The sequence below is a fragment of the Manis javanica genome, chromosome 5, assembly GCF_040802235.1.
Source record: "Manis javanica isolate MJ-LG chromosome 5, MJ_LKY, whole genome shotgun sequence".
Taxonomy (NCBI): domain Eukaryota; kingdom Metazoa; phylum Chordata; class Mammalia; order Pholidota; family Manidae; genus Manis; species Manis javanica.
Window position 1 is genome coordinate 142,041,916 of NC_133160.1, and position 13,015 is coordinate 142,054,930.

The following is a 13,015-nucleotide window of genomic DNA, read 5'->3' on the forward strand; positions in this document are numbered from 1 at the left end:
TTCCTTCCCACTGTGTGCGCTCTCCCTAGCCTGTGGCCTAGTGTTTGTTCCTTCCCACTGTGTGCTCTCTTCCTAGCCTGTGGCCTAGTGTTTGTTCCTTCCCACTGTGTGCTCTCTCCCTAGCCTGTGGCCTAGTGTTTGTTCCTTCCCACTGTGTGCTCTCTTCCTAGCCTGTGGCCTAGTGTTTGTTCCTTCCCACTGTGTGCTCTCCCCCTAGCCTGTGGCGTAGTGTTTATTCCTTCCCACTGTGTGCTCTCTCCCTAGCCTGTGGCCTAGTGTTTGTTCCTTCCCACTGTGTGCTCTCTCCCTAGCCTGTGGCCTAGTGTTTGTTCCTTCCCACTGTGTGCTCTCTCCCTAGCCTGTGGCCAAGTGTTTGTTCCTTCCCACTATGTGCTCTCTCCCTAGCCTGTGGCCTAGTGTTTGTTCCTTCCCACTGTGTGCTCTCTCCCTAGCCTGTGGCATAGTGTTTGTTCCTTCCCACTGTGTGCGCTCTCCGTAGCCTGTGGCCTAGTGTTTGTTCCTTCCCACTGTGTGCTCTCCCCCTAGCCTGTAGCATAGTGTTTGTTCCTTCCCACTGTGTGCTCTTTCCCTAGCCTGTGGCCTAGTGTTTGTTCCTTCCCACTGTGTGCTCTCCCCCTAGCCTGTGGCCTAGTGTTTGTTCCTTCCCACTGTGTGCGCTCTCCCTAGCCTGTGGCCTAGTGTTTGTTCCTTCCCACTGTGTGCTCTCTCCCTAGCCTGTGGCCTAGTGTTTGTTCCTTCCCACTGTGTGCTCTCCCCCTAGCCTGTAGCATAGTGTTTGTTCCTTCCCACTGTGTGCTTTTTCCCTAGCCTGTGGCCTAGTGTTTGTTCCTTCCCACTGTGTGCTCTCCCCCTAGCCTGTGGCGTAGTGTTTGTTCCTTCCCACTGTGTGCTCTCCCCCTAGCCTGTGGCGTAGTGTTTGTTCCTTCCCACTGTGTGCTCTCTCCCTAGCCTGTGGCCTAGTGTTTGTTCCTTCCCACTGTGTGCTCTCTCCCTAGCCTGTGGCCTAGTGTTTGTTCCTTCCCACTGTCTGCGCTCTCCCTAGCCTGTGGCCTAGTGTTTATTCCTTCCCACTGTGTGCTCTCCCCCTAGCCTGTGGCGTAGTGTTTGTTCCTTCCCACTGTGTGCTCTCTCCCTAGCCCTGTGGCCTAGTGTTTGTTCCTTCCCACTGTGTGCTCTCCCCCTAGCCTGTGGCCTAGTGTTTGTTCCTTCCCACTGTGTGCTCTCTCCCTAGCCCTGTGGCCTAGTGTTTGTTCCTTCCCACTGTGTGCTCTCCCCCTAGCCTGTGGCCTAGTGTTTGTTCCTTCCCACTGTGTGCTCTCCCCCTAGCCTGTGGCGTAGTGTTTATTCCTTCCCACTGTGTGCGCTCTCCCTAGCCTGTGGCCTAGTGTTTGTTCCTTCCCACTGTGTGCTCTCCCCCTAGCCTGTGGCCTAGTGTTTGTTCCTTCCCACTGTGTGCTCTCTCCCTAGCCTGTGGCCTAGTGGTTATTCCTTCCCACTGTGTGCTCTCTCCCTAGCCTGTGGCGTAGTGTTTGTTCCTTCCCACTGTGTGCTCTCTCCCTAGCCTGTGGCCTAGTGTTTGTTCCTTCCCACTGTCTGCGCTCTCCCTAGCTTGTGGCCTAGTGTTTGTTCCTTCCCACTGTGTGCTCTCTCCCTAGTCTGTGGCATAGTGTTCTGTTTTGTTTTTTGTCACCCTTGTATTTGTTTTCTATTGATGCTGTGACAAATTACCAAAACGTAATGGCTTACAGCAATGCAAATTTATTCCCATCTTGAGATGGGAATGCTGTCCTGGATTATGTGGATGGGCTAGTGTAATTATAAGGGTATTTACCAAAAAAAGAGAAAAGGAGGCAGCGGCATCAAACAAGATGCTACGCTGCCAGTTTTGAATTTGGAGAAAGGGCCCATGTGCCAGGGGATGGAGGCTGCCTCTAGAAGCTGGAAGGGCTGCTTTCCCCACTGCTCTTGTCATTGCCCAGGCCTTCCTCTCAGCTCTGTTCCTGCTGTCTGCCCACTGCTTCTCAAAGATGATGTGTCACTGTGCCTCGGGGTGTCCCTCTTTCATGTTCCCACTGTATCCGTGCAGATTGTGAGCACTGGCCTTCGTTGTCGTCGTGTGGCTGCACCGTGCATGTCTCTCCCCTTCTGCCATTAGGCCGAATGTTTCTGGTGGTTGGAAGTGAGGCATACTTACCTAGCACAGAAGATTGCTCAAAAAAGGTTTCTTAATGAGTGATATACAGGACATTGTCGCCATCAAGGATACCTATAGTGAATTACACAATTTCTAAAATAAATTAGGACCTTCCTGCTTAACTTTTTAACTCTGATTGAGTCACTGAACTTTAGAGGCCTCAGTTTCTCTTTATCTTTAAAAATGAAAGTGTGATTTTATTATTAGTTAACTCTTTTTGGATTATAGATGCTTTTAAGAATCTGAAAGCTCTTTAATCTTTACTCCCCCACAAAGTGTACTAATGCACATATAGTATAATTTTAAGGGAATTACAGATTTCTGGGGTGAGGAACCCTTGGTTTAAGAACATCAGATGATACCTTTAGACTTTTCTATGTTTAATGTTCTGTGATTCCACTAGAAGGTAACAACTTTGTAACATAATGCAAGAATAATTTTGGAAAAGGTTTCATGGTTTTCTTGGGCACTGTGGTGTGTGGTCTCCTACTTCAAGTACTAGTGTGCTTGATTGTGGAAGACTGAACCTAGAGGAAGTAGGCAAATTTAAAACAGTTTTTTGAACTTTTTGCTTAGGTAATAAAACCGTCATGGGGCAAGGTTCTAGATTTCTCATTAGGAGAATTATATGGATTTTCGCGATTCAGACATTCAGTTACCTGAAGGCAGGAGCAGGGGCAGGGCCTATAAGTTATTTTTAAAGGGACTTTTCATCTCTTTTCTGATTTTAATGTGGGTTCTGAAACCAGCAGCTTTTGAGGTGTCCTGTTTGAACTGTGCATGCATGTAATTGCCTGGTTTGAAGATAGCGGCAGCTGGGTTGGAAAAATTTAGGATGGTGGCATTGGAACTATTGTTCACCAGCTTTCTGTCTTTAAATGACGGTAGTTAAGAGAGAGAGAAAAAAAGCCATTTCATGATAACATTTGGGTTCTCAGTGGATCAGGACACTTTATCTAAACCTTGCTCTTGCCAGGGTGTGGACCACTCGGGATTCTGCAGGAGCATTCTCTCCAGTTCTCTTAGATTTGGGAAAACCCTGCTCTAGAACTAAAGATTTCAGACTAACTTCATTAGGGAATGTAAGAAAAGCATTCATATGTCATTTTGCATGCTATAATCAGAGATCCAAAGGTGTTATAGACCCTCAGGTAGGTAGTGGGAGGGGCACCTGAGGCAGGAATCCTCACTGCCTTTTTGATGCTCTTTATATTTAGAACTTGGAATGAATCATCTTTGGCTGTAAGTAGTATAGCACATACAAACACTGTTGCCTGGGCCTTAAGAATAGGATGGAAGTAGAACCTGCATTTGTGTTTTTTGTTCACTGATCGAGGTAAGTAGAAACTTTGCTTTGAGCACCTAGGTGTGTATCTCTTACCCTGGTGGTGAAGCACTGGCTAGTATCAGCTGTTAATAGTAGGCATTCCATTGAGCATTATAAAAAGTGTATGGAACTCCAGCACACTATGAGTTGAGTTTGTGGTAGTTTGCCATTAACTACAGGTGTGTCTTTTGTTTTGGTTTAAGAACTTACTCCAGCAAAAGGACTGTAAACATGGATTATCTGTCACATATAAGGGATGCACTTGTACAGCCCTTGACCTCACAGGGAGTTGAAGGAGTACAAGATGTTGTTACTTGTATGGACACATATTATTTGATGAAAGAAGACTTTGAGAATATCATGGAAATCAGCAGCTGGGGAGGCACACCTAGTCCCTTCTCCAGGCTGGAGCCCAAGGTAAATTGTGTAACATACTGGTTTCCCATCACTTCATAATTACCAGGTTTGTGCTAGGAGTACTTCAGAGATGTTTTAGATATCTTAAGGTGGTTCAATTTTTTTCTTGGATGATTTTTGCTTCTTATGGCCTGTGCTTTCCAAAGTTATTATTTGAGTACAGTTTTAAGAATAGACTTCTTAATTAGACTTTACAGTGTGTAGTTTAATCTTTGCTTTATTACTGAATGGAGAAGTAAGACATGAAATAGGAAGAGCAGCTATGAATGTATTCTTTGTAAGGGTGGGCGGGTGAGCCTAGGGAAGTCAAAGTGAGGTGGTGGTAGTACGTTACGAATAGAAAGTGTTTACTGGCTGAGGATTTTTATACTTTTCTCTTAATCTGCCTAGTCTGTTTCAGTATTTATTATACTTGGACAGTCTGTCCTACTTTCTTTATATATAATGGCATGAAAGAACTAAGGTGACCAACATGAATTTGTCATATCCAATACCCTTGTGCCCGTTTATTTGGTGTCATTTTAGAAGACATATTCTTTGTGGCTCTCCTTCTCTAGAATTTTGACCTGACTTAATGGTTGTGAATAAATTCTCACAAGAAACATATATTGTTAGAATCTATGGGCCAATTCTATAATTATGTTTAGAAGCTTAAAGCTAAGACTCTTCAAGTTACTTAGTATTTTGAAATAACTATTAATAATGATAATTTGTAGGACTGAATAGGTGAAAGTGATGACTTAAAGTGACCTTTTTTGTCTGCCTAACATTTCCAAATACCAATTCTTAACTTTTTGAGTCATGGGCTCTATTAAAAGTATCACAAAGAATAGAAAGATGCCCATACATGCACTCACATGTACACGCATAAGTATTTTGGAAAAAATTTCAAGTGGCTCCCAGGGTCTCTTAAAGCCTTTAGGCCTGTAGAATTTAAAAGGATTGCTTGGCACATAGGTTTTCTAAAAACTCCCTCTACTCCTTTCCCGTAGGTGAAAGCAGCCTTTACAAGAGCGTACAATAAGGAAGTGCACCTTACTCCGTATGCACTGCAGGCGGTAAAGACATCCAGACCCAGCACAGGCCCAGCCCTGGATTCTGAATACAATGATGAGTTACATGAAGATGAGTCTCAGTCCGATGAGAAAGACCAGGATGCTATAGAGACTGATGCTATGATCAAGGTAGTATTTTAGGCTATGGACAAGAGCAGCTCTGATACTCCCTTCAGAATAGTTTATCTTTTCTTGTGTATAACTTGCTTTCTGAAATCATTCAGACCTGTTTAGCAAGTAGCAGAGGAAAATACTTTAAAGTTTTTTTATTTGTCAAGTTGAGGGTCGAGAAGGTGTAGATTTCATTTTTATAAGCAGTCAGCTTATTGTAACAGAGGAGGAGCCAAGTAGCAAGAAAAGAGGCCATCATATTGATGATTGTGTGCTTGGTTAGAAGTGCCATTTTTATTTGGCCACTGGTGTGTGCTTTACCCACAGGCACACATATCCACAGCATAATCAAGAAAAGCACTTTAAATGAAACCATTTCTCTCTTCTGTTGTGTTTTGCCATAGCCATTGAACTGCCTGTAGAAGTTTCTCAGAGCATAACATCCTTGTCTTTTGCTAGGAAGGATGAAAATCACTTATAATATCAGCCCATGCTTTACCATTGGCCGAGGCAAAGGAATCTAATCTTTTTCCTCCTCTGTCCTTTGTGCGCGCGCGCGCGCGTGTGTATGTGTGTGTGTGTGATTATTGCCCCTCATTTCTGCCACGTCCTGTTAACTATGTACAGGTGTATGAACAGAGGCCTCTTCTAGTGTAGCCCTAATTTGTGTAGCCATAGGAGGTTGTCTCCCTCTCTCCCCTTCTCTAGCTGAGGGTGTTTAGCTCTCTAATCTGCAAATGAAAAAAAAGGAAATTCTTCATGAAAACATTACCCTTTTGTAAATTATCTGTTGCTTATTTTCTTTCCTAAAGAAACTACACAGAACACATTGTGGTTATAGATTCTAAACAGCTTTTCAGTAGTTAAAGGCTATAACTAGCTCAGTTGTTATTTGAAAGTAAGGTCATTAGGGTGGTAGTTCAAGATCTGGGTATTTGCAATCTGTCTTCTCAAATTGTAGGTAAAGAGTCAGCTTACTGTGTACAAAGATGAACTTACTTCATTTACTCGTTCATAAACACAGCAGCTAACTATTTTGTATGTTTTTCCCTCCCAACAGAAAAAGACAAAATCTTCAAAGCCTTCAAGATCAGAAAAAGATAAGGCGTCCAGAAAAGGAAAAGGAAAAAGTCCAAAGAAATGAAACCATTTCTCACTACTGACAGCCATTTTTTACCCACCCTGCCAACCAGTCTGGCTGGTCTAGAGAATGCCTCATTTTTTTCCCAGCGGAACCATGTTTTGGCATAATGGGGCGACCTAGTGGTCCCATTATAAATAAATGGTGGTATGGCGAGAGGATATAACCAGTGGGCCGATGCACACCTCTTATAGAGGTTGGTAGGCCTGCTCGGGTCTTCCACTGTCCTCTTTCAATCTGATTAGATTGTGCTTCCAAATGTGTGTGATCAGAATCAGAAACTACATGTGGGCTTTGAAGTCAGATTTTAGTTAACAATGGTATGCCTGGGAACAGGGGTACTGAGGTGACTGGTAGGCTTAAGAATTTATCCTTATGGCCTTTATAGGACCAATGCTGGTATTTTTTTTTAAAAAGTAGTTACTATTATGTGGTGAAATTTTGTAAATCATAATACAGAACAATCACCACCTAGAACTGGGTATTTTTTGTACATTGTCAAATATCTTACAAAATATAAATTAGAAATAAAAATGTTCCACATATATGTACAAATTCTTAAGATTATCATCTTGTACAGTAAAATATGTTGGTATATCACTTTCCTTATTAATTTGCAAATGATTAGATAAAAAGCTAACTATATTTCTTATTAACCCATTGTGTGAAGCATAACTTTGGTAGTTGAAGGGTCAGAACTTTTAATTTCCAACTTTGTTACCTCTATGAATGCCACCATATCTCTGCTATGAAGAGAATCTCATGGAGAGGCTGCCTTGTTATTATTATTAGAGGGTATGGGTGGTGGTAAGAAGATTCTCAGACATCGTTATACTTCCAGACTCTCCACTCATCAGGTCCAAACCAGTAGGGGTTAGGCTGGGGCAGACTCTTGAATGTCACTCTTGGTTGGGACAAAGTGAACAGTGGCCTTTGTTTAGTTTGTCCCTGGGAGATCTGGTTCTGCCTTGTGATGGCTCCCACAGAGCCTGCTGGAACTTTATAATATTGTACAATAGGCCCTGAGGCTATGAGACTAGCCTGGAATTTAAGTGTCTAGCTAATTTTTAGTCTTAGTAAATGCTCAGAGGCATGTGCTACTTCTGTGAGGTATGTACTAAGAAGAATGTAAAATCAGGATATTACTCCCTGCCTTTTTGAACTTACAGTCTTGTTTGGGAGGTGAGACATAAAGTTCTTGAGATATTTAAAGTGTATTTACCAGTATGAAAAATGTCTTTCATGTAGATTGCATTCATTATGGGAATAAAACATTGCTTTAAGCCTTTGCCTACTGAACCGTGCCCCTCTCTTTGTTTGAGTCTGGCTTGAAACTTCTGCTTCAGTGATGATTTCCGTGACTCCCTCACCTCACCAGTGGGGTTATTAGCATGGCTTTCTTATGCATATTGTTCCATTTCTGTTGCTTTTGGATATGCAAGTCATGTTTGCCTACTTATTCTGCACTCCTCAGGAATGGGACTAATTTCACTGTAGCCAGAACAATGAATAGTATCCTTATTCATTATGATTTTGTTTTTAAGTATAAATGCTCTAAACATGATTGGCATAATCAGTGTATAAGATAAGTAACTTTTAGGATTAGAGATTATAAATATGCTCTTTAAAATATGAGGATGAGAACATGGGTCTGTTTGGTTCCTCCTGAAGCCCTGACAACCATGAAGTGTGTGGCTGAGGCTAACGACAGGTAGGAGTCGGTGGTTCCACGACAGTATGGACGTGACTCTAAACAGTGTGTGTTGGGATTGGATACTAATTGGAGCATCCAGTAAATCCTCATTGGGGCCACCAGCTGCCACCCATCATTCTTGCGGCATAAGTCTGCATACTTTTCTGAGAGTCATTTAGTCTTGGCTGTTTTGTAATCTGTAACAAACTACTCTTCTTTATGCTTAATTAAGTTTTGGTAGTCTATTATTTGGCCTCTTGAAGTGGTAACAAGGAGTACATTGTTGCATGTGCTAGGGAGAATCTTTCTAAATAGGTTCTGGTACAGTTATACCCATTAATGAATGTCTAAAGCCCATAACTTTCAAAATACAATGTGCTTACTCTCAGATTCCAAGTCTCTAGGCCTCTTATTCCTTCCTATAACCTTACACTATACCTCCAGTGATAACAGAAAAACAATGGGACAGTGGGTGGGTTTAATGAGATAATGATTTAATAGTAAGGCCAAGGCTCTAGCCTATTCTCTTCCCAACCTTTGGAAAACAAGAGAGTAGATCATAAAGCTGGAGGCATTGTGCATGTGGGTACTGGAAGCTATAAAAGAAGTTGGCACTTTTAAGTTCTACCCTAGGCTTGCAAGTACCTACATCTGTAATGCTCATGGTGGTGGTGGCAGCTGTATTGTAAAATATCACATCAGCTAAAGCTAGGTCACATGACTCATTTCTGTCAGCTGCTCAGACTATGGTGACACTGACCTTGGATGGCAAGGAAGCATATACTGATGTAGGGTAAGTATGGGATGTAATACGGGGAAGATTCTGAATAATGGATGTCTTCAGGGGAAGTCAAATGATATAATTTTGTGATGAGTTCCACAGTATGCAATATAACAACTCAGGAGATACAAGCTTATAGCTTCATTTATTCTTTCAATTACTGACTTTACTGTCAAAGAGCCTTCATTTGTATAAACTTCTCTTTTCAGACTTTTAGCACTGTTAACAACATCTCTGCTGCCCAAACTTATCATAAAGTGGTAAAGATAGCTTGAAGCTACCTTTATCTTTTTTTCTGTCTCCAAATTCAGGAAAACATTATAAATATCTAGTCAATAATTTTATTTTAAAGGAGGTATTTCAAAATATAAAAGTTATCACAAAAAGTTGAGTATTTACAATTATGTCATACATTATATTAATAGTACAGAGCATAGCACATGTAAGACTTTGAATAGGAAATATACAAAGTATAATAAACAGCAAGGTTATTGTTACCATTCTGTCATTCTACTGAAGTTGAAAGTGATGACTTATAAAGATCACCTCTTTTTTTTTTTCTGTATGCAAACCATGTCTCTAAATCCAGGGGTACAAATATAGCTTCCTGTGGGAAAATGCTATCTTCTCAGGAACATTACATCTAGAAAGGATAAAAAAAAACAAAACATGCCTTTAGAAGGATTTCAAGTAACAACTGTCACTTCGTAATAAAGCCAAACACACTATAACTTTTTGCTCATTTTTCAAATATGGAGCAGGATCATTACATTCAAGTTAGAAATCTCTAGTCTGTAAGTACTGAGTTTCAGTCTTGGACTTGGAACTGACTGAAATTGTATGGTCAAACTGTTGAGCATCTATTATAAAGTATATGACATAGTAGAGGATGGACCAATATTCATGGTATAATAGACATTTACAGTGATTTTTTTTGAAATATAGTAACTTTGAAGCTTACCTGCCAGTAGTTATGATACCATCATCTAAGGCTCTACTTCAGTGCAGGATTATTAAACACACAAGCAAGGTTTTAACTTTTGGAAGTGACACTCTTTCCATGAAAGAAGCCTATCTGCTTATCTTAATAGCTGTGGCCTGAGGGTCCAGCTTCCAATCAGCCTGCATCTAGGTGATGACTTGAGATCCTTCCTCCTCTTTGGGACACTTGCAGGTCTTGGCATACCCTCAACTACTGGGGGCCACCAAGAACAAATAAGGCTGCTTGGATAATCACAAAGGTTTGAGAGCCAACCAAAAGCTAGGGCAGGGCTGAATATCAGGTTTATTTCCTCATGAGACCACTCCAAAACTGGGTGAGGTGGCTGTTTCATCTAATGCATAGAAACCAACACGGAGCCAGGGAAAATGAAGAGGAATAGGTTCAGATGAAAGAACTAGATAAAACCTCAGAAAAAGACCTTAAAGAAATGGAGAAAGTGATCTATTTACCTGCTAAAGAGTTCAAAATAATAGTCCATAAAGATGCTCCCCAATGTCAGGAGAACAATGCACGAAGAAAGTACCAAACATCAGAGTGAGAGAATACTATAAATGAACTGAACAAGAAGGAGGAATTCAAAGGCAGATGAGATGAGGCAGAAGAAAGGATCACTAAGCTCAAAGGGTAGTGGAACTCCTTCAATCACAGCAAAGAAAAGAAATGAAAAAAAGTGACTATAGCTTATGAAACATGTGAATATTGATCAGCATGACATTATCCCATACAGTAGTCTCAAAGGAGAAGACAGAGAGGCAGAAAACTTCCCTAACGTGGGGTCAGAAAAGACATCCAGATGCAGGAAGCCCAGAAATTCCAAGTAAGATGAACCCAAAAAGACCCACGCCAAGACAAATAGCCACAAGTTAAAAATCAAGGATAGACTCTTAAAAGCAGCACAAGAAAAATAACATGTACAAGGGAACCCCCCCCCCATAGAACCATCAGATTTTTCAGCAGAAATTTTGAATATATTATTCCACTCTTTTCCAGCCTGCAAAGTGCTGAAAGAAATGAAGAAATACTCTCCCTGGCAAAGCTATCCTTCAGAATTGAAGTTCTCCAGAGAAGGAAAAACTAAAGGCATTCACAACACTAGACCTTACGAAAAATGTTAAAGGGATTTTTTAAAGCTGTAATGAAAGGATGCTAATTAATAACATGAAAACATGAAAGTGTAAGTCTCAATGGTAAAGGTAAATTTAAATTCAGATAACAGTGTAATGGTGGTGGGTTACTCAAATCTAGTATGAAGGTTAAAAGACAAAAGTAGTGAAAATAATTTGTAATAAGATAAAAAGATGTAAGCTGTGACATCAGAAATAGAAAACATGGGGTGGGTAGAGAGTACAAATGTAGAGCTTTACAATGTATTTGAACTTAGGTTTTATCACCTGAAACAAACTGTTATGTTTTATGTGAGCTTCATGGTATCCATAAAGCAAAAGCCTATAGTACATACACAGAAGATAGAAAGGAATCTAAGCATACCACTACAGAAAATAACCAAATCATTAGAGAACAGATTAAGGGAAGAAAGGAACAAAGGAATTACAGGACAGCCAGAAAACAATTTAAAAAATGGCTATAAGCCCATACATATAAATACATGTAAATGGACTAAATGCTTCTGATCAAAAGACAGTGGCTGAATGGATAAAAAAATAAGATCCAACTATGTGCTGGCTATACGGCATTCAGATTTAAAGACATAAAAGTGAAGGAATGGAAATATATTCCATGCTAATGGAAATCAAAAGAAGCTGGAGGAGCTATGCTTATGTCAGAAAAATAGACTTTAAAACAAAGACTGTAATAAGAAACAAGGTTATTATACAGTGAATGATAAAGGCATCAGGCCACAAGATGATATGACATTTGTTATGCATTCAACACAGGAGCATCTGAATATATAAAGCAAATATTAACAGAGCTAAAGGGAAAAATAACAATATAGTAACAGCAGAGGACTTCAAAACTTCCTTTTCATCAGAGAACAGATTGTCCACACAGAAAAACCAGTAAGGAAATACTAGGCTTAAATGGTATGTTAGACTAGATGGATTTAGCAGACATTTACAAAACATTCCATCCAAAATCAGGAGAATACACATATTTCTCACATGCACATGGAACATTCTCTAGGGTAGATCACAGGTTAGGCCACAAGTCAATCAATTTAAGACAAATCCTATCAAACTTTTTTTTTTTAGCTTTCTATTACTATTTTTATTATCAAATGTTTATCACAGTGCTTTAATAGTTCCCCTCCACCTCCACCCCTACCTTGGTAATCACTAGTCATTTCTCAGTGTTTCTGAGTCTGATGCTGTTTTTGTTCCTTCTGTTTTGCTTTGTTCTATATTTCACAAATAAGTGAAATCATATGGTATTTGTGTTTCTCTGCCTGGCTTATTTCACTGAGCATAATACCCTCTAGATCTATGTTGTTACAAATGACAGGACTTCTTTTTTTTTTTAATGGCTGAATATTCCACTGTGTGTATGTACCACATTTTCTTTATCGTTCATCTATTGATGGACACTTAGGTTGCTTTCATGTCTTGGCCATTGTAAATAGTACTGTGATAAACATAAGGGTGCATATGTTTTTTTGAATCTGTGATTTTGTTTTCTTCAGATAGATTCCTAGCAGTGGAATTACTGGGTCAAATGGTATTTCTATTTTTAGTTTTTTGAGGACTCTCCATACTGCTTTCCATAGCAGGTGCACCAATTTGCAGTCCCACCAACAGTGTAGGAGGGTTCCTACTTCTCTGCACCCTTGCCAGCATTTGTTGTTTCTTGTCTTTTGGATGGTGGCCGTTCTAACTGGTGTGAGGTAATATCTCATTGCGGTTTTAATTTGCATTTCCCTGATGATTAGAAATGCAGGGCATCTTTTCATGTGCCTGTTGGCCATTTGTATTTCTTCTTTGGAGAAGTGTCTGTTCAGGTCCTCTGCCCACTTTTAGATCAGGTTATTTGTTTTTTTGGGTGTTGAGGCATATGAGTTCTTTATATATTTTAGATGTTTACCCCTTATCAGATGAGTCATTTACGAATATATTTTCCCATACTGTAGGATGCCTTTTTGTTCTGCTGATGGTGTCCTTTAATGTTTTTAGTTTGATGTAGTCACACTTGTTCATTTTTGCTTTTGTTTCCCTTGCCCAAGATGTGTCCAGGAAAAAATTGCTTATGCTTATATTAAAGAGATTTTTAGCCTATGTTTTCTTTTAAGTTTTATGGTTTCATGACTTATATTCAGTCTA

The 13,015-nt window shown here is 40.2% G+C and overlaps 2 protein-coding genes across 4 annotated transcripts in view; one reads left to right on the plus strand and one right to left on the minus strand.

Moving 5' to 3' along the window:
• RFC1 (replication factor C subunit 1) overlaps window positions 1-7,561 on the plus strand; it is a 98,495-nt gene extending 90,934 nt beyond the window's left edge. Inside the window, exons 23-25 of the mRNA XM_073237730.1 lie at window positions 3,746-3,959; window positions 4,952-5,143; window positions 6,186-7,561. Of these exons, the coding sequence (XP_073093831.1) occupies window positions 3,746-3,959; window positions 4,952-5,143; window positions 6,186-6,269 (490 nt within the window). The 3' untranslated portion in view covers window positions 6,270-7,561. The remainder of the gene's footprint in view (window positions 1-3,745; window positions 3,960-4,951; window positions 5,144-6,185) is intronic.
• A 1,506-nt stretch (window positions 7,562-9,067) lies between these two features.
• Window positions 9,068-13,015, minus strand: part of WDR19 (WD repeat domain 19) — a 92,395-nt gene continuing 88,447 nt past the window's right edge. For all 3 annotated transcript variants that reach the window (XM_017672864.3, XM_073237729.1, XM_037002989.2), the window contains one exon: window positions 9,068-9,383. The gene's annotated coding sequence lies outside the window, so the exon portion shown is untranslated. The remainder of the gene's footprint in view (window positions 9,384-13,015) is intronic.